This window comes from Tachypleus tridentatus, chromosome 9 (genome assembly GCF_004210375.1).
Source record: "Tachypleus tridentatus isolate NWPU-2018 chromosome 9, ASM421037v1, whole genome shotgun sequence".
Classification (NCBI taxonomy): Eukaryota; Metazoa; Arthropoda; class Merostomata; order Xiphosura; family Limulidae; genus Tachypleus; species Tachypleus tridentatus.
Window position 1 is genome coordinate 128,199,648 of NC_134833.1, and position 22,852 is coordinate 128,222,499.

The 22,852-nt window shown below is 33.5% G+C and overlaps 1 protein-coding gene across 7 annotated transcripts in view; it reads left to right on the forward strand.

Annotated features, from left to right (window-relative positions):
- The window catches only part of LOC143226336 (serine/threonine-protein kinase BRSK2-like), a 111,866-nt gene extending 89,866 nt beyond the window's left edge, over positions 1-22,000 (forward strand). For 3 of the 7 annotated variants that reach the window (XM_076457166.1, XM_076457167.1, XM_076457168.1), the window contains exons 12-18: positions 2,102-2,159; positions 3,201-3,260; positions 6,986-7,209; positions 8,426-8,468; positions 10,807-10,930; positions 11,537-11,747; positions 16,686-22,000. In XM_076457166.1, the coding sequence (XP_076313281.1) occupies positions 2,102-2,159; positions 3,201-3,260; positions 6,986-7,209; positions 8,426-8,468; positions 10,807-10,930; positions 11,537-11,747; positions 16,686-17,041 (1,076 nt within the window). In that variant the 3' untranslated portion in view covers positions 17,042-22,000. The remainder of the gene's footprint in view (positions 1-2,101; positions 2,160-3,200; positions 3,261-6,985; positions 7,210-8,425; positions 8,469-10,806; positions 10,931-11,536; positions 11,748-16,685) is intronic. The other 4 variants (XM_076457169.1, XM_076457171.1, XM_076457172.1 and 1 more) reach the window with 2 other exon arrangements.
- Positions 22,001-22,852: the final 852 nt, after the last annotated feature.

Genomic DNA, 22,852 nt, shown 5'->3' on the forward strand with positions numbered 1-22,852 from the left:
TGACAATTAAGACACATCTAGGAAACAAAATAAAAGGCACAGAGTGTTGAAAACATGTTTTCTGTGACAATCTTATTGAGCGTTTGAGGTTTTATTTAAAAATGTATAATAAAAAGTATATCTGGAATATGTTGCCTAATCTTTATAATGCTAGAATGATTATTTTCTAATCATTTCCTCCAAAATTTCTCCCTGGAGGGACAGCAGACATTCTGTGGATTTGCACTGCTAAGACCAGGGGTTTGATTCCCATTGGTGGATACATCAGATAGTACATTGTGACTTTGCTATGAAAAATGCACACAGACACATACACCTACAAAATATCCATTGTCTGTTATGAGCTCGTACCTATCAGTATGATTGCAGCATGTTTACAACATGAATGGGTCTATTCACACTATGACATTTCTGAGACAAGTAGAGTTTTTATCTCTGAATGAGTGACATAAGTATAGATACAGTTTAAAGTATAGATAGACTATTCACCCAGTCAGTCACTGTATTTGACCAACCTATATAATTTGATATTGTTGAACATGCACTGAGTCACTGCTTTCATATTACTGGTTGGTGGCAACACAGTTGAAGCATAAAAATGGCAACTAGCTCAAGATAACACTTGAAATAATTCACTTCTCCTCCTTGACAGGGCCAGACACAGGCTAGTTTTTAACGTGCTGGTCTGTGAATAGTTCATTGTTTCCATACAGCAACTGCAAAATCACATTTCACATTTTAGGGCCATGGTAGCATTATAACAGAGATGGTCAAATCTCACTGTCTGATTAGAGCATCTTAAGAGTTGGCAGTCGACACTGCTGATTAGCTACTTTATCCCTAGTTTATTAGCTCAAAATCAAAGGCAGTTATGTGCAGCTGGCTCTTTTGGTAGCTTTGTGTAAAAATTCTAAACATAAACAGATCCTTCTTTACACACAAGAATCCATACATGTAACTATTTTCAGCAGTGGTTGGTTTGTATTTTTAAATCTGTACTTGAGACCCGTTAAATTCTGAAGCTGATGTTGGAAAGGCCATCTGACACTTTCAACATGGACTCAATCCAAGTTTGTAATTGTCAAAGAAGTTTTCTTTCTCTTACCATAACACACCCAATGATGGCACAAAACCAAGTCATGATGTTTCACACATTTTACCTTGCTGCTTTTGTGATTTTGGTGGTGTTGATATACATTTTTATTAGTCTGTGCTCCATACATTAATAAAATTGGTCTTAGAGCTTCTGAAGAGAAAATTGTGTAGATTACTTTCTAACCAGTTGCAACTGTTAAGTGACACAAGGATATTTTGTGCAGTATTTTTTCTTGCAAGTAACTCTTTTTTTTCCTTTTTTTTTTACAAATAATAAATTAAAAAATATGGCATCTAGAGTGTATAATAAGCACCCAAACTGATTATTTTTATTTATTTTAACATAAGATTTTAACGAAAATTTCAATTACTCATTCATAAAGATAGCAGTTTATATGATAAAATACTTTACTGTTTACGTAATATTTCTTAAATAACTAATCATGTTGGTATAAATTATATTAAGCACCAGAGAACTTGCTAAAGAATTGAATGGTTGAAATTAGTTTATTTTTGCATTATTAACTTATTGAGTCTTTTGTTTAAAACATTGCCAGTATACTTTTTAAAAAAGTTTTAGGCTTAATATAGAGAGACGTTGAATAGTTTCATACGTATTATCTCAGTCTAGCTCAGTATCGAGTCTCAAACATCATTCCCAAAGCTGTACGGAAGAGACACGAGTAGTCCATTTACAATAACAACAGTGTATATTACATTAATACCATATGTTCTGTTATCTGTGGTAACACATTACTAATATAACATGATATAGTAAACATATAATGACATGTTACAGCAGTGTTTACTATATCACAGTAGTTCCACTCTTTATTAATAGCTAAATAATTTTGTTGTTGAATTGAGAGTGGGGGAGTCATGTTCATGAATACTAACATGGTAAAAAATGGGGCACAATCCTCACTTTCACACATTCTTTAATAACTCTTAAGTCTAATTATAAGAAGTTGAAAAGATTAATGACTATTTTTATTCATGTTCTTAGCTGATCCCCCGAGAAAAAGGGTAGACACCTGCCAGGTGAATGGACGGTCAGGACCTAGGTAAGAGATTATTTTGTGGTTCAGTATACTAAAGTTTGTTGATTTTTTTTTCTACTTGGCTGATTTTGAATCACTGGTTTTTAACTGAGGCCTGTTAAAAGTCACTTGCTAAAGGATATCTATGTTTCCTTCCTAGAAACTTCTACAAACAGAAACAAGTAACTATAATATAATCACAGAGCTTTATTCAGTATTATTGATTATGGTGCCTGGCATTTTATTTCCATATTATGTAAGATGAATGAAGCTCATTAATTTTGAAGCATACATAAATGTTTTTTATCTGACTTTACATGATAATAAATTTTAAAAAAACACTAAAATAAACATATATATTTATATGACCATTTTTATCACTAAACGTTTTCTTAAAATTGAAAAAAATCTGACAATAACCAAGTAAAATAGGTAGAAAAGTAGAAAGCGAACTGGATAATCAAAAACATGCTTTAATTGATTTTAGTGAACATTCTTCAAATATTCTCAAAGCCTAACAAAGTATAAAAATAGGTTTAAATTTGTTTTTTTAACTATTTTATCTAGAGATAGTTTTCCGAAAGAGCCTCCCTTTCAGTCAGTATACAAATATAGGAACAACTTGGTAACAAAAAGGATTACTGTATTAGAGTACTTTGAACAGGAAAAGCTATGAATTCTAGTTTGCAACAAATATTCTAGTTTTAAAAATAAATATAGGCAAAGATTGTTTTAATATATTTTTTATTTTTTGGGTATAAAAATAGTACAGAAATTTGTAATAATACAGTATCTTGTCCCTTGCATCTCAAACATTAGTAAAGAAAACTTCTATGTGGATGAGCTTTGGAGTTAGACCAAAATGTGGAAGAGTAAGTTTAAGTTGGCTTAGTGTGCATCTTAAGCCTTGTTAAGCTGAGTGTCCATTCCTGTGGCTCATCAATGAGGAAGTTTCCCTGTCAAAAAATTTAAATTTTTAAGGATTTACAACTTATCTAAAAAAATAGAAAATATATTGATATGCCTAAGTCCTTTGTACCCCGTAGCTTACCTTTTCTTCCCTAGATACTCTTTTGATATGTTAAGTGACGGGTCTCCTTTAACTTCTAGACGGTTTCCTCATAGGTAAGTAAATCGGGCTTATATACATTTGTGAAGTTGTGATATTAATTTTTAAAAGAGCCAAATATTTAAATTATATCTCTTAAGAGTATTTTGTAAATTAATAACATTGTAGTGTTTCTTGCGCCATCTAGCGGCAATACACAACTAATTGTCACGATATTCTGTATGTCTTTAATAATGCGTTTTGGAATTAACAAATTTTATACAACACAAAATAGAAGTTGCATTCTACAATGCAAATTAAATTAGTTTATTGACTTTCTTCTGAGGTAGGATTAGGTGTATAACTGATTGTTTTTGCCTTCTTACCCCTTGTCTATGAGAGAAGTATATTTGTTTAGCCTTTACACTGAATGTAAAACAAGTTCTGCAGAATTGGAAAGGCAGTTGAGTATGATATTTAGGTATCTGCGCTTTGGAAGTGTTTTTTTTAAAGTCCTATAATGACTGATGAAAATAAATCTCACATTATGAAAGTGCATGAAAATAATACAAATAAAATGTAACTTTATTTGACAAGTAAATCATTTTCACTGGAGTATCATTAATACTTGGAGTAAAAATAATTATCTTCTTTTGTTTGGTAAACAGGACATTCAAGATAAACCCTCATGACAATAGATTAACAGGATTTAGTTAATGAATTTGTGGTTTGTTGGTTGCAAGCTAAACTCTGACAAAGTAACTCAAGCATCAAACTAAAACAGTGTGGCTAAATATACATAAAACTAGATTTACTTAATTTTGTATATAAAAGCATTTGCCTCTCAATCACTGTCAGTCACACTGTACTAGATCAAACATGACTTTTAAAAGCCCAATTAAGCTTCTAGATTATAGACTGTTATATACAGTTTTGTCTTTTCATATGACAATTAGACTAATAGTCACAAAATCAACCCCCTGGTCACAACATGGAAACAGCCCAAGTTTACGACATCTAGGAAGACAAAACATGAATTCATGTTTATAGGTGGGCAGTAACATAAACCTTGGAAACTACACAGTATAAAAATGAGCAAAGTAATACAGGTTACTTAAGTTTAAACAAGAAAATATCACTGCTCTCTCTTCAATTGGTTCTTGTCTTGAATTAAGTTCTTATTTCAAAATAAATTTTAAAGTGGGTCCATTGCGATCATGCAGAATCCATGAAATTATACTGCATATCAAACAAAAATTTAATCAAATCAGATATATATCAGTAAATAGAAATCAGACAACCTTTTAAGAACAATGACAAAAACCACAGTTTAAAGTTTGCACACATTCTAAAATGCTGTCTTGGTCTCGGTGGTGTAATTAATGGGCCATGTGTCCATGGTGAGGTCATGGCTTCTGGAGAAACTCTCTCAGTACTAAGTCTGTAGAATTAGGTCACTGGGATTGTCCAAGGAGAAATGATTGCTTCTCTGGCTGTTTTATTGATAGCTTCTTTTTGTTTATGCATCTCAATGTTGTCATATTTCAATGCACTCAATAGCTGGAAATGTAGCTCCATTTACTCTAGAACCCCATATTTCTTACATATTCATACAGTAACAGCATTATTCCAAATGTCATTTCTACTATCTCATTTAAATTATTTTTAAAAAATTGATATTAACCATCCTTTTACTTCCTTTTTCAAAGTCCCCCAGACTTACAATGCCAGAAACTGGGTTTTGATATCCATGGTTGGCAGAGTACAGACATTGTGTAGCTTTGAACTTAATTACAAACAAACAAATCCTTTTTTGAAAAGTTTTTTCTTTTTTTTACTTATTTGCTGTTTTTCCAGTTAAGTGTTTCAGTACACAGTATTTATAACCAAGTTATATTTACAATGAGGTTCCAACTACAATGTTTATTGTTCATCTATTATTGAATGGTCATTTTCGTTTCATGCTGTTCTTAACCTTTTTAAAGGACTATCAAATTTATGCAAGAAAGCTACCTTCAAGGGGAAATGATAACGTTGTTTACATCAGAATTATGATTTTCTTAATTACTGCTACTTATTAATAATACTTATAAAAGTAGACACTTAATCTGATACTGTATCACCTCAGTAAAATTGTTTGACACTTTTGTTTTAACTTCAGAGTTATCTCATAATAAAAAAAACAAAAAGAAGCAATAGAAATGAGAACAAGAAATTAAAACTTTTTGCAATGAAATTTACAGACATTACCAGAACTTGTGACTCAGTCTTTATAGAGATATTGTTATAAAGAATAACACTGTATGGTATTGGAAAATTCTGATAACCTGTTGAAGAAATATATAAAATGCCCACTTGGCAGCTTGACACTTTAGACAATGTTGAATATTCTAAAGGGATTCAAGGTAAAAATATGAAAGCTACTGGATTGTTTCTCAAACAACTATGCTTTTCTCATCATAGGATGTTCAAGGTTGGGATCACCTCATAGTCTTTATTTGTTGATAGATGAAAAGCAAACAGCAATATTTGTTTAAGGAGCAACTTTATTATGATTTTAAAATTTTTAATTTTAATATAAAATTTATGTTCAGATTATTACTTTAAAATGTATGATTACTGTTAAACTTGCATTGTTTTAATTAAGTTTAAACATTCACCCTCTATTGACAGGCATTTCAGCTTGTGCTTAATATATAGTGCATTAGTCGGGTGTGGGCAAGTGATTAGTGTGCAAGGTTGCTCATCAGAAGCTCCACCCACATTCGAATCGCAATACGCCACTCAACATGATCTACACTTTAGCTATGGCAGCATTATACTGTGATAGTCCATCTAAGTACTGGTTAAATATAGGCGTATATTTGGTGGCGAGTGCTGCTAACTGACTTCCCTTTTTGGATTATCAGTTCTCAACTTCGAATAACTATGCCTAAATCTTAGGGATCTGTGGTCTTTTAGTCCATGTGTGGTATAGGATACCACTCCAGGTGAAGATACCAAGAACCAAAAATATAATGTGTCAAGATATTTAAATATAATTAAATTTTGGTCTAGAGATCCTACAGTTATAAATAGAAATATTGCTAAGTTTATCATTTATTTGTTTTGTTTTTAAGCCCAACACTGCACAATTAATTATCTATGCTGTGCCAATAACAGAAATTGAACCCTGAATTTTAGCAACATAAACCCTAAACTAAGCCACCAGAGTTCAATCATGAGAACCAAAACAAATTCAATAACGATTCATTCAGTAAAATTTTCCAAATTGTAACACACAAAATAATTATTTTTTTGTTTAATTTTATAGAGTCCCCTGGTAGGTTAAGGTTTAATTTACAAACTTTTCAGCCCTTGAATCAGTCATTTGATACCCCGCAATGAACACAGCACCAGTTGTGTTACTTTGCACTAATAAACAGCAACATAATTTTGTATTAAACAAATACTATAATATTAAATTATTACCAGAAGAATAATTTATTCAATATGTAACATACCTTCTGTCATGTAAATGGATCAGAAATTTTCATACGATTATGATTTTTTTTTTCTTTTAACATGTAACATAAGATATATATAATACATTAATATATTTGAGGTATTAATTTAATATTTTTAAGTTTAAAATTAAATTTTACAATCTTAAAAATGAGTAAGAAAATGTATTTGTCTGACCTTCTGATTATAAATGTAATTTAAGGTTTAATGAACTGAACAGATCATTTTGTACAACTTTTTTTTTTTCTTTTCTAATTTGACTTTTAATTATATGTGCAACATTCTGTTCTTTACGTAGCCGTTCTAGAAGAGGAAGCTCTACTGGAAGTTTGCATGCCAGTAGTCCTAGTGCATCACCCCTGAGCTCCCCTAAACCCACTCCAAGAGGAACACCTGATGAAAGCCCCCTAAACACCCCTCCTGGATCTCCTAGCCTCAGTCAACCCTACTGGAAATCTCGACTCAACACCATTAAGAACAGTTTTCTCGGCAGTCCACGCTTCCATAGAAGGAAACTTCAGAGTAAGCTAAATTCTGTTGAAGTGTTTTATATAAGTAATTATTGGTTTGCTTATGCTAAAATAACTTATAAGAGCACTCAATTTTTTGTAAATAAAATATTGATTTCTTGCTTAGATTACATAAGTGTTTAAGGTGATTTAGTAAGAAGTCAAAGATGTCATAAGACACTAGAGTTTTTAAGAAATCAAAAGCTTAGTCCTAAGAGAGTAAGAACTAATTTAGGTTAAAAAAAAGAAACTTCATGTCCTATATGGAATTAAGGATGTTTTGAAACTTCTATACACAGTATTTGTTGTTAAAAATTAACAAGGAAAGATCCCTTATATCATATAATTGTTGCTTGAATGTATTTATGTGTCCAAAACTTTTATAAAGTGTAAATGGAGGTATACACATTATAAATTATACTGATACAGATGTGTAGGAAGAGAATTATGGCTAACGAATGTTTGAATTCCGAAGTAAACTTTGTCGTGTGAAAAAAATGCTAATTAGAAATGTAGTTAAGAAAAAAATATTTCAAAATGTTTATAATTTATGGACATAAACTGTAGTAAAAGTTACACAGGTTTACAAACTTAATATTAAAATGCCTTTCCCCAGTGGTACACTGCCAGGAATCGGGTTTCAATATTGACCCATGGTGGACACAGTATACATAGCCCATTGTGTAGCTTCATGCTTTATTCTAAACAAACCCTCAACATTAATTTATTTGATGATATTTGTGTATGTAATAGATATTTACTAAAGGTTCTGATAAGCTTTATTAGCAACATACAACTCTGCTCCAGATGTCTTTTGTGTTTAATGTTATACAGGAAGAACAAATTGATGCAGTATGCACCCATATTCAATCCACAAAGCTTCAGTACCCACTTTTGAATGTTTCAACAAATAGCCAAGTGCCATCACTGCATAAACAATACAATATTGAACAGGGTGTAAAACATGCTTAAATAGCTCTTTTATTCTGTTCTGATGAATTAGAAGATTATTATCACATATTTATACACTTTATTTGAGGGCATTGTTTTCTTTAAATGGTCATCATAACTCATTTCATTTAATAATAATTGTACGTCAAATTAGGCATTTTTTTCTTCGTTCAGGGATTAAATTTTTATCTTATTACCTAAAAAAAACTTATATATTGTGAAACATTTTATAACTATATGAATAAAGCTGGTTCCAATATCATTCTTCTTAACCACAGCTCCGTCGGGTTCCGATGAAATGGGTCCTGATTCTTCTCCAGAGTAAGTCTATGTTTTTTTTATTCCTTCAGTAAAATGGAACTTTATACAAGATTTTTTTATAAAAACAGTGGATAAAAATTATTCATATAGTGCTATGGTGAAGGTTTTAGTGTAGAATCATAGTTTTAATGATAATAACTGTTGTGATCATTAGTTAAAAGTTATTTCTTCCTGGGGCCAGGCATGGCCCAGTGGTTAGTGTGGAAGACTGTAAATCCAGCCTATTAAAAGAGTGATGGTCAAATCCCACTATTCAGTTAGAATAGCCAAGCAGTAAGTGCTGTTGGCTAGTTGCTAACTCTCAAACTTATCATTTCAAAATTAGAGTCTGCTAATGCATATAGTCTTGTATGGCTTTGTGCAAATATTCGAAACAGATTCTCACTGTGTGTGACTCCTCCAGTGGCTCAGTATGATACTTGGGTGGAAAGATTTAACTATTAGTCAACTTTAAATTTAATTCCATTTGTGTTTTCATGCAGGGTGCAGGTAAAGATTTGGAATTTGGAGGTGGAGAACCAGGCTCAAAATCGTGTGAGACCACAAAATATAACCCATACTTTAGGTTTTGAGTACATTATAAGAATGACAGTCATTCCATTTTCTGTGAACCTTATCTCACAGTTACAGATAAAGGCACATAATGTTGTAGTTTTACCCTAAATACAAGTAGTTCTGTGCATAGTCAGGTGGTTAGGGTGCTCAACTCGTAATCTGAAGGTTGCAGATTCGAATTCCCGTCACCTCAAACATGCTCGCCCTTTCAGCCATAAAGGTGTTATAATGTTATGGTCAATCCCACTATTCGTTGGTAAAAGAGTAGCCCAAGAGTCGAAGATGGGTGGTGATGACTAGCTGTCTTCCTTTTTGTCTTACACTGCCAAATGAGGGACGGCTAGTACAGATATCCCTCATGTAGCTTTGCGCAAAATTCAAAACAAACAAGCAAACTAATAGTTCTTACAATGTTTTGACTTAGCTAGTTTTACTTATTGAAAACCATGCATTGATTTGGGCTGTTTTAACACATTTTATAAAAAAAGCATTTTTTAGTGTCAGCAAATATATTACATAAGATTTTGTCTTATATTTCTGCCTGCTTTTGCTAAATATTATTTAAAGGCTATTGTAAAAGTTGGTCAGAAAAAAAAAAAAAAAACAAAATTTAAACGTAATGTAAAATAGTGTAAAATACAAAGCTACATAAAAAAAAAGTTTCACAAAACAAGAAAATTGGTAACTAAAATATTTGATTTTCACAATAAATCATGCTGGCTTCTCAAATAAATGGCTTTAATAGCTTCAAAGAGAACCAAATACTCTTAAATAGCACTGAAATTTTGGAAGTATTATATCAAAAACACCTCCTGAGAACTTTTAGGATATATGTAGAACATCAGGGTACATTTTGGAAATGTAATATCAGATATATCTTGTGATAATTTCTGAAATACACCATGGACATCATTTGAGGAAAGATGACGTATTCAATCTTGGAAGGAGATCCAAAATGGCTGTTTGTGTAAAACATTTCTAGTCAAGTTGAATTAACTAAAACATATACATAAATTACACAATAGCGTAGGTCTTCCAGTTGAAATGGGGGATCCATGCCAGGTTAGTCATTGTTGTCCCTCCCAAGCCCTTCATAAAATGACGCTCCTGAAGTTTTTCTGTAATATCTAAATACACTGTGGGAACTTCTGGAAATGTAATATCAAAATACATTGTTTAAATTTCTAGAACTTTTAATGTGAGGATACATTGTGGGAACTTCTAGAAGCATGTATATATAATATAAAATATACTATGGGGATTTTTAGAAATATAATATAAGGATATGATATGGGAACTTTTGAAAGTATAACATCAGGATACAACGAGGGAACTTCTAGAAGTGTAATATCCGAATTCATTATTGTAACTTCTAGAAGTTTTTATCAAGAAGCATTGTTAGAATTTCTAGAAGTATTCCATCAAGAAGAATTGTTAGAATTTCTAGAAGTATTCCATCAAGAAGCATTGTTTGAGCTTCTAGAAGTATTATATCAAGATGCATTGTTTGAGCTTCTAGAATATTATATCAAGATGCATTGTTTGAGCTTCTGGAAGCATTATATCACGACGCATTGTTTGAACTTCTGGAAGTATTTTGTCAGGATGCATTGTTGGAACTTCTGGAAGTATTATGTTAGGATGTATTGTTGGAACTTCTGGAAGTATTATATTGAGATATGGGCTCCTTTCTTAGATCAAAGTGCATTTATAACAGTGAAATAAATAGTTGTTTTTTGAATATCTTTAGAAAATATGCACTGAACTAAGTTTTATTTTTTAGGTTAACCAAGAAGTCCTGGTTTGGAAGCCTTATGGGCGGCGATAGAGAAGAAACGCACGTGATTCTTGTCAAAGACAGGCCTCTAAGCACAGTAAAGGCAGATTTAATTCATGCTTTCTTATCGGTGAGATTACAATATTTATTGTTGGTAATGTTATTCTGTTTACTTTTGGATGAAACAGTTCTGCCATCTCCGCTCTAAATTTTTCCTTCAGATGTTGTGTTAATTTTTTCTTCTATTAGCAGTGCTTTCTCCATACGTTCTGGTTTTGTTTCATTCTTTGAATTTTTTGGTCACGTATTTTACGTTCCGAAGTTTTACACATTACGGATACTTAAAATATACGTAATATTCAAAATAACAAAACCGTACAACTATTACTATACATTTATTTATCAGCTACTTCTTTGAAGCGTAAAAATCTGGAGCGCTTTGGACAAATTAGGTACGTCTTCCTGGTGTACAAAAGACAACGTTAGACTGAGTCGAAAGCGCTAATTTGTTTTCCTTCAAGTCTCCACTTTTTCATCGTCTTTATTCGTGATCTAATGTGCCACTTTCATAAAATAATGTCTAAAATTGTAGGTTGTTACAGACGTAATTTTTTATTAAAAATAAATGTATTTATACACCTAACTACTACTCAGTGCCCCCACCCCATTTCTGAATATAATACCTTAACCTTGTGTGAAATTTCTACCAAACTAAACCATAGAGTGTTCGTTTCAGATCGCCGATCTAAGTCACAGCGTCGTGTCGCCCATGTCTTTTCGAGTGGAGTATAAGAGGCCAGGGGGCACTTCCATGTTCCAGCGGAACGTGCGCTTCCACGTGGACATAACTAAAGTCCAGGCAGCTGGGACACAAGACTCCACTGGAACCTCAGACCGAGCCAGTGAAAAGCCTTCTGTCTATTGTATCAGCTTTACCTTGATAGCAGGTGGGGACATGTTTCACGTGATACGTGAAATAGTGCACTAATCAACTACCTTCTAAAAGTAGCACCTTCTCCCTCTCACAACGTAGCGTATAAGTAAAGTTTATGTTCATTAAAACCTAAAATAATCTTTGTAGCGCTCCCACATTGTTTATTTTTTAATCAAGCTATTAAAAGCCATATTAGTTCAAGCTTGAACAAAAGTTTAACTGTTTGTGCTGTGTTGCAGCATAGCTAAGTAAATTGAAATTACTATATAACATTTGATTCTTGCATATCGATTTTTTACTTATTTTTCACATTTTCGACTCATAACTTTTTCATATCTATTTTTTAAAATTTATAGAAGGAAAACTCTCCCATTTAAAAGTGAATTTTACAGAAAAAAAGAAAACTTTGCAGTCAAAAGAACTACTCATACTGAATAATTTTGCAGGCTCACTTTTTTTATAAAAAATATGTGCTAATAAATGAAACATAGAACTTGGTGCAGAAAGAGCCCTTTCCGAGCAGTAATCCGAACGTTTTAGTTTTTACGTTTGCCACTAGGAAAAGTACTGTGACGTAATAGTAACCAAACAAACCGCCAACGCGTTGAATGTAAATAAACATGGCCAGTGCATACAGAGGCGGAGTCTGTTTTGACTTTGTGTTCTGAACAGTGTCGAGTAGCGCCATATCAATTCGAACCTACTCTGAACGAACCTAGAACAGTTACTTTTGACATAGATCTGACAAGTTCTAGTGATGAGGACAGTTCCATGAGCAAGAATAGCGGAACCGTGAGTGATACTGATAACGCCCTGGCCGGTTGTGAGTCGGTCATACCTCCAGTGGAAGAATGGTAAGCCTAAGTCATGACAACAAATATGGTCTGTATTATTTCACGTGCAATTTTAAGCATCTCGAAACCTGTCTGGTGTTTATAAATTATTGGTATCACAGACTGGGTTTTATTTGTTGAAACTCTGCCGACTATGGTAACTAATACTTAGTCCTTCCACAATCATTGTATTAGGTATTTATGACTCGTAACAACATGAATTATACGTCAGATTTCTGTCGATAAAATCAAACTAGGTGTAATAGTCTGAATAGTTAATTTATCTTGAAATGTTAAATTTGAAAAATGGAATTCTTTAAACTTTTCCATATTTAAAAAATGATACAAAAACATCTATAGAATGATCTACCAGCTTTTAAACTTGGAATATACTCTATTTGGGATAGATTTGTCCACTGTCTAGACAAGGAAATCAAGGTTTCACTGACTTTCAGGTGCCACAAATGCAAGACACGCTCATAAATGTGAAATGTGTATGTCTAGTTACATTCTTCAAAAACTTGTACTTTTTAAATTACTATACTATACTAATTATTGTTTATCACTTCATACTGCATGCATACCTTTAAGTTTGTTCTTTACGTGATGGCAAGGAATGGCTTCAGAGGAATGGAACCTGTACACTGCAGGCTGAGATCAGTCCTGAGCTCTACACGAGGAAAGATGGTGGGGACGATCCTGTCTACTGCCAATGGTTTTTTAGTCTCAACCTGCCAGGCTTGAAACCCACGAAATCCAAAACAGTGGGATTCGACACAAAACATGAGCGTTCAAAGTGATTTTGACAAAGCTTTGCATGGTGTGAAGGAGTCCAGTTCTTCCTATTGACCATCCGCACCCACTATCGCCATCTTGCCGGTTCCTTCTCCTTGCACGGAAACGAAAAGAAGCTTTTGCCCGATACCAAACCGTTTTTACAACCATAAGCAACGCAGTAAACCATGTTATCATAAAACAAACATAAAGTAGCAATATCAAGACAAAGTATGTAATCCGAAAAACGCACCGATAGATTTTCATAAAACACCAGCACTGAAAGGAATACAATACAATGATCGGCGTGCAACGAAGCGTATTTGGCAACTATTACGTCATAGTTGTAAAACGTCACAGAAACAGCCGAACGACCGAGATGAACTTGAGTTCGAGGACCCGCATATTTTGTTTCATTTTTTACTCAAAAACTAAAGTGTTTAAAAATATGGCAACCACACAGGAATTATACCTAACCAAAGTACAGTTTCTAAGGCAATTATTAAATTTGTTGAAAATTCACCTTTAAACAGTATGGTTGTTTGTTTGTTTTTCAGTTTCGCGCAAAGCAACATGAGAGCCATCTGCGCTAGCCGTCCCTAATTTAGCAGTCATGCCGGGCCTAAAACAATATGAAGTTCAACAATTTCTTTAAAAAAAAAGGAGAATTGATAATAATCATTATGTACACGTTATTTTAAATAAATCATTAGACTAGTTAATAGATGTTTACAGTAAACCCTTTACAATACAAATAAATTATTATAACAGTGCTTGAAATTTCGAGCTCAAGCAGAGGTTTAGTTAGGGCGCGACTCTGGTTAGAATGCATAAAAAAAAGTATCTAACTCTTTTGAGCAGGCCCGGCATGGCCAGGTGGTTGAGGCACTCGACTCGTTATCCGAGGGTCGCGGGTTCGAATCCCCGTCGCACCAAACATTCTCGCCCTTTCAGCCGTGGTGACGTTATAATGGTACGGTCGATTCCACTATTCGTTGGTAAAAGAGTAGCCCAAGAGTTGGCGGTGGGTGGTGAAGACTAACTGCTTCTCTCTAGTCTTATGCTGCTAAATTAGGGACGGCTAGCGCATATAGCCCTCGTGCAGCTTTGCGCGAAATTCAAAGAAACAAGCAACCTTTATGTGATATCATCCTAGTGTGGACCGACTAACAACACAATGCTGAATAATGGTGCAGATAACCCTTGAGTAGCTTTATGCGAAATTCAAAACAAACCAATCTTTTGAGCAGTACGTTAATTGTGTGAGTTCTAAATAGGAAGAGGAAGGGAAGTCTTTCGAAAAACTAAAATCAATTTAAATTCGCAAGAAAAACTAAGACTAATATTTTTAGTAGACAATTTCTTCACTGCATCCCGTATCACCATTGAGTTATTGAGTTGGAGGCAGTTGTGTGTCTCAAGTTAAATTTACAGAGTTCTCTGGTTATTTTCCTCACATTTTATTTTTCACATTGTCATCACTTGTTAACTCTCGCCCTTTTATTTGCATTAAACACATGAAATATGCTAGTGTATTACATTTTCCTGATGTAATTTATCTCGTATATGTGAAAAAGCTGCTAGGACTCTTTTTACTGCCATTCCTACTGTTGAACAACTCACTAGCGGAAAATCAGCCAGTCAGAAACACTATATCACCCACGCTAAGGGATTGACTCATTATTTTATCGCTTTAAGTCTGTGACATATTTTATAGATTGGTTTAGTTTGTTTTGAATTTCGCGCAAAGCTGCACGAGGGCTATCTGCGCTAGCCATACCTAATTTAGCAGTGTAAGACTGGAGAGAAGGCAACCAGTCATCGTCACCCACTGCCAACTCATGGGCTACTCTTTTACCAACGAATAGTGGGATTGACCGTCACTTTATAACGGCCCCAATACTTAAAGGGCAAACATGTTTGGTGTGACGGGAATATCTTATAGTATTGTATGGAATCAAACTTTGCTCCAGCGCCCTACTGAAGGACTATGTTGCTCCTGTTTCTGTTATAACTTTTTTCTTAAGTCCACCAACTCAAATTAATGTTGGAATATGCAACAAATTCTCTTTATTATTATATTGTCCATTAATATAAAAAAAATTATTGAGTATATTTACAAATAGAAATCATTTGAACACATTCAAAAGTTGTGTAGCTTCACAAATAAGAAATGTTGTCTAAAGACGTATAGTCTAAAACATAAACTTCCATGTCGTGGCGTACGAAGTGGATGTGTGTAGCCACACACATTTTAGCCTGTATCAGTAAAAATACATCAAAGTTATGAAAATAACTCCAACAAATATGTGTGTGTTTCACTTATAGCAAAACCACATCGGGCTGTTTGGTGTATCCGCTGAAAGGAATCGAACTCCTGATTTCAGCGTAATAAATCCGAAGACTTATCGCTGTTCCAGTGGGGGACACCGCCAAGTAAACTTTGTGTTCTTTCGTGTTCCTTAATCTCTGCTTCAATGTGTCGTATAAGGTATAAAGACACACAAGGAAATTCCTTTTTTAAGGGATGATTTGCAAATTTTTCAAAATTAAAAAAGAAAAATTACATATGTTTTTCTGGAATTTATAAACTGTTTTCGAGATGAACAAATTTTTGCTATTTACAAGAAAGACAAAAGAGAAAGCTAATAAAAAAAACGCATCAGATATGATGCTAGCGATTTTTGTTTTGTTTTTAATAAAATTGATAAAAGGACGTCACGAAGCTACAACAGCGCTTTAGGGTTAACGTGCCTTTTTGTTTGTTGTTAAGCTGTTAAAGTTACGTCAACAATTTACAACAGTATATCGGAGTACACTCGAACTCTCCATCTACCTTACAGCAAGTCACTGTGTATCACTGGTATCTGTAATAACAGTAGGTCCCTGTTAACAGTGCATTTTCAAAAACTATAACAACGGGATATTATTATATATATAACTTTTTCAGTAGCCGTACTAACGGGTCAAGGGTAACTTTATACCTTTAGTAACAGCACTGACGGGTCAAAAAAAAACAAACTATAACTTCGGGTTTCTTTTGACATTTTTGTGAGGGACTCCACAAACAAGTAATTGGATACATAAATAGTTTAGAACATTTTATTTAAATACTTGGTGGGTCCCCATATGGTCACCATTAGTAATTCTAAGCTTGAAGTACGCATATGTTTTAAAATTAATGAAACCGGTAACTGTTAAATTCTAAGAAGGTCTGTCGTCAGGTTTCTTTTGTAGTGACATTCGTAAACATACGCGTGAAAACTGTTCTATTTTGATAATTTTTAAAATGCTTAAAACATCTGTTCAATTTACTTAAACGTTTGAAATGTGCTCTCCTGTAGGCCCTATTCGAAGATTCAAGCGAATGTGCGAACACATCCAGACCCAAATTCTCGGACGCCGTCCAAACCATTCTCCTCGTATCTGTCGAAGACCCACGGCAGAACTTAGCGATAGCTCCTCGTGCGGTTCCGAGAGTCTGTCTCCTACGCCTACCCGGACCCAGGTAAGCGATGACATGGCTGTCACCATGGCAACTTCGACCGGAACATCTGTTATTATGGCTCGGTGTAAATCAGACCAAGATGCTACGGCGGACATTTTCGAACGCGAAACACGAGCATTGAGCCAGCGGCGTGGAATGACCAATGGTAGGCGAATGAGTTACGATAACAAGATGGGTAAGGACACTGTGTGAGTTTGTTGAGAAAAAAACAAATTTCGGTCATGTTACAGACCACATGAACCTTAGACCGAGTTCGGTAAGAGTCTCGGCTGTTGCAGGATTCGAACACTTGAGAGCCAAGTTCAGATTTCGCCTAGAAACGTTTCATTTCTCAAGCGTTGTCTCCTTTCTTGGACTTGTAACATCGTGCTTGCATTCGTCATGTGGTAGCTTTCTGTATACTACAATTACCCTGTCTAGTGAACAGAACTCTTGGATTAGATTCTAACCACTGTATTGTAGTTTTCTGACACAAAAGGGAGTGTCGTGGACCAGTAGGAAAATCGGTTTCAGATCTGACCGCTGAACTTTGGACAAGCAGAGGCAACCGTAGGATGTCGTCACCTAAACAGGAAACGTAATTTCAAACAGGTATAATTGAGTCACAGGTGTTGTTACAAGAAGGCATTAGTACATAGCAGTTTCAATGGTGTGATCATTTCGTCAACAATCAGTGTAGGTGTGATATTTTTTTATTTTTACAAGCCCATTTTATTAGATTCAGATCTCTCCTTCCTCCTTTGAGTATTCTGTAATACCTGCCCAAATGATAGACAAGGTTAAAACAGTTATAGAAATTTAGCGAATCAAGTTTAAAACCCACCAGATAATTTAATTTTGGTCTACAGTAAATCAGTTGAGAAAAACAACAACATAGTGTTAAAATTTTTGTGACTTGGTAGCCTGAAATTAAGGACCTATACTATAAGATCACTGGAATATATATATATATGTATGTGTGCTTGCGTTTAGATAAAAAGAATTATACAATTGTTACTGTCAGGCATCGGTGGATATATATATATATATATTTAATCGTAAATCACTCTTTAGAAAAAGGTTGTTTTTTTTTTCAATATCAGTTAAATATTAGCATGTTAGAGTCCTTTATTGAGTAAATATTTGCAGAGGCCTTTATCAGTGTAGCATAGAGGACAGTTTAAACGTTTTTGGGAGAATTAGTTCACTGCTCTTTCTTTATTATTTTAAATTCAATATAAATCTGATATCAGTGTGTACATTAGCCACGTAGATATTGAGATTAGCTTAAATTGCCTCTTAATAATTTAAAGTTTGGAAGAGACAGCTCGTTTATTAATACAACACGCAATTTTTAACCGTGATCTTTTTTATGACTTTGTATGTTTTAGACTGAAAGAAAGCCTGCTTCTACGAATGAATGGGTTGTTCCATTATTTACGATTTTCAAGACAGGGACTATCGCTATGACCTACTAGTCATAATATCGTGTTTAAAAGAGAATAATTTGCTTCATAAGCATTTGTGGTTGGTTATTGTAGTAATCAACAAAATCTGGGTAATACTACATTTTGGGTAAAATTTTGAACACACTGGAATTGTTGAATCCTCATTGGTCCAAGGGGTAAGTGACTGCATGCTATTCTTGTTCGATACATTAGAAGGAAATAACTCATTGTCGCCATTAGGCTTAAGATACCAGTGAATAAGTATCATATGCGTTGTTATTGTTCTGCACATTCAACAGAAGAACTGTGCTTTATGTGTGTGTGTGTTTGATTTTTAAAAAAATAATTGATGTACGGGCTAGATTGCATTTTAAAAGTAATAGATATCTTTACAAAATGATTTTTTCATGCAGACATACTTGTATTAATCATTACTCAGCTTATGTTAAATTTTTTTAAATTTTAGAGTCATCAATCCGAATTTCTCTCAACAGAACTTTTGTCTAGTTTATTGAGGTCACACTGTTCCTTGTCTCATTAGTGCACTTCTGGAACGTAAGAAACATCAGTCTGTAGAATACACGATAATGAAACATAGTTAATTATATATTCACGTTTAATCACAAACAATATTTTAACTCATTTATCCTAATAAGGTTATTCACAAAAGAGACTTCTGTTTATTCCGCACTGTGACTAGAGAAAACGAAAAGTTAGTTTGATGTTAAGAGGACAGTTGTTAAATTTTTTTCATTTGTTTCGAACCCTTATTCAGATTTTTAAAAAGCATGTTTAAAATACGCTAGTCAGAATGGAATAGAAAATAAATTTACCGATATTGTCGTCTTCATTATCATAACAAGTGGATGTGGCATAAGCAACAGTAGAATATGGTAAAAGATATCCATGTTAAGCGTTCTCTTACATTAATATTTGAAAAAAGAAAATCGATATGACAGTAAATTTACTGACAATCAAACTATGCTATTAAACTTGAAGTATCATACGTAGTTAAAAATCAGTTAAATTGTCTCGTCTTTCAAACTTTTTGTTGAGTATGTGTGTATTTGATAACGGACGCTCGTTTAGTGGCATCTTGTAGTGATATTTTCTTACCCTTGCAAATTTTACCTACCACGAAAATGTAAGAACGCCTCCTGTCCTTTTTTCAATATATTTTATATATATTAACACATAAAGTGCGATAATTTAAAATCACTTTTTTTTTTTGATAAAACAACCATCTTTAAAATACACCAGTACAGGATTAGTATTTTTGTGTTCCGTTGGCCAGGGGTAGGTTTATGGATTTATTACAACGAGCATAGATCCCATTGTTTAGTTTGACGCTTAAGCAAACACACACTATACGTTTTTTGTAGGGCTGTCGGAAAAATGCAGTTATTCAAAATATAGTAATAACTACTTTGTGTAGAAGAAACAGTGATGTGAGAGATAAATGTGCTAATTTGTTCATAACGTTCTCAGTAAAATTCCAAATCCCCGTGTGTTGTGTGCATCCTAACAACAACCAGAGAACAGCACATACAGTAAACACAGGGTACATACGAATGCTTGGAAATTATTGAGATTTATGTTTGTTTTTAGTGAACTAAAGAAATCGTTTTGCAAACTTAAATGAAGTATTTGAAATTGAAATTCATTTCGTGGCAACCAGTTCAGCTTGTATGAAGTAAACTGATAATACTTGTTAAACTAGGGCAAAGGTAAAGTGGGATTTTTTTATAGTATAATTCATGATGTAACATGACCAATGCAGTTGTTTCAGTGTTGTTACTGAGAGAAAAACCTTGAAAAATGGTGTACGTTGCAATGCTTATGGTATAAGTTTGTGTATGTAGAAAGGACCATGTATCTCGTGGTGAGCACGTTGCTATATTAAAATCAGGTTGCATATCATAATGAGCTTGAACTTTAACATTATTATTATTATTAACATTGACATGACTTTCGAAGCTCACTGTCATTCGGAATGTCACTAACCTAACTTAGACGTTTCACGGAAGGTCATAATTAAAAGAACATATCTTCTAAAAAATAATTTATCATTTAAAACAAACATATTCTCGTTCGACACCCAAATAATTAAACAATTATTTCTAAAGCATATTTTTTTTCTCAAACATTTAACTAAATCTTTCTTGCTCTATATGTGATTTTAGGTAGCACTCTGTGATATGTATAATAAACACACACACACACACATAATGTATACCCAACAAAACGTTTAAAGCCGTTCGATTTTTTTCTTAATGTGCTTCAGTGCGTTCTTGTGTCTGTATTGTGGGGAAGGTTTTTCTGGAAGGTGGCGCAGCAGACTAAAGTTAGGTTTAGTAAAAATACGTGTATTGACACATTTTGCTAACGTTTGGCGACACATTTTTTAAAACTGTGTTCGATAATACTAATAAATAATACAAGCCTGTTCCCTTCTAAATCAAAGTATTAAATGATGTTCAGGCTAACTTTAAACAAAAGCTATGTGATCCTTGTGATTGTGTAGTGTTTATAATTGTATAGTTGTAGACTTACCAGAATTTGAGCCTGTGTCCTAACAAAAACTACTTAGTTTAGAAAGAGAAATACAGTTACAGAGGCACATGTCCAGACCTGTTCAAAAATGCACTCAAAATTTAATTTATTTCACCTGAAACTAACACCTGGATGAACTTCAAAATTGGACCCTTTTCTGGATTGCGTGACAAAATACATGGTCATTACATTTCATATCGCCACATGTTCCGGAGACATGAAACGAATTTTTTGCATTTCAAGAATGAGCAAGTTTTATATTAAACGTCTGCTTTGGGAAGTTTATTAACGTACGTAATGAATTATGATATAAATAATAAAAATAATACAACGTCTCTTACAGGTGGTACTTTATACTTAAATTCCAGTTCTTAGTGAAGTGTGTTCGAGTACAAAAATTTTCATTTTAGTAACATAAGTTGTGGTGCTGGCTGTATGTGTCTAATATACGAGACTTTGTAATATTTGTTTCTGGGTGATTTAAAATGAGAGATGGTTGTAAAGTAACAGGCGCGTGCTCTTTGCTTGTCCTTACTGTCTTTAACGTAGATCTTCAAAAAATTTTGTTTCAAATTTGTAATATTTATTGGAGAAGTGTTTGAGCGAGAGCTAAATCTACCCTATTAACTAACTTCATGTCTACAGTTTTTACCGTTTACAAAAAAAATGCCCTTTCACTTCTTTAAAAATCCGGAAAACCAAGAATGTCTCCTGCTTTACTTCGAAAATAGTAACTATAAATGTTTTTCAACTTTTATTAAAACACTCAGTTTCACATAATATATCAAGTTAAATATATTTGGTTATGGTTTATCAGGTTCACAGATTTCTAACCCCCTATGTACCATAACGTTTGCTGTTATAATTTAATAAACAACACAGACATTACTAAAGATGGATATAAAGGGATTACCATAGTCATACAGAGACACGAAACATTACATTTATCAGTATCTAATCTTGATCTAATATCTGGAGTACATAAGAACTTGTAATCTCTGTATATTTTTGTTCGAGAAAGCTGAGCTTCGTGAATGTTATTCGAAATATGTTATGTACAGTGTATAAAATAGAATGATGTACATTCAGTGCTAATGGTGTTGTCAAACCTACCGTTTCTTAGGTAGAGTGAAGTATATGAGATATGGTTATAAATCGCATTCCATCGGCATTGTGTGGTGTGTCATTTATTTTGGGGTCTGAAAATAACTAATTTTGAAAAGTTTTTTTTAATGAATACATAAATTTGAATCTTATTGTAAGGTAGGATTAAAAATTGTTTAAATGTGTTTTTTTTTCTTCTGGTTTGTTGAGTATGAACATTTTGGGTTTTCTTGTATCAGATTTTGAAAAATTTGCTAATAGACTAATACGGTGAAAATGACATTTTACTCGAACGTTTAGAAGTAATTGGTACAACATGAAGATAACTTAAAAAAAAAAAAACACTTCAGAATGCTTGTTTTTGTTAAAGAATACACCCTCCTCCCCCAGTGATGTGTCTGCGGACTTACAACGATAGGAACCGGATTTCGACACGTGATGGGCAAAGCAAAGATAGCCCATTGTGTAGTTTTGTGTTTAACGACAAACAAACAGATTCGTTGAATCTATATACATATGTTTGTAGGGTGTCCCAAAATGGATACACCACAAAGAAAGTTGAATACTGCTGTTATTTGGAATAACAACAAAATTCAAAACATTTTCTGAAGGCTTGTAAGTTTTATTGTATTTAACTGATGAATTTCCACATATATTCCATAATTAACTATAATCATTACAATTCAGCGTTCAATTTCTGAGGACACATTTTCCAACACATCTGTAGGGATGAATAGGATAGCATCGCACATGCGAAGTTTTAGTTCCTCAAGATATCTTGGTTTGTTATGATAGACTTTTGTTTTCAAAAAGCCTCAAATAGAAATGTCCAAAGGGGTGAATTATTCAGGAGTTGTCATTTTAATCAAAAACAATGTCAGTTTTCAAGTCTGCGATAACAATTAACTTCAATAAAGCT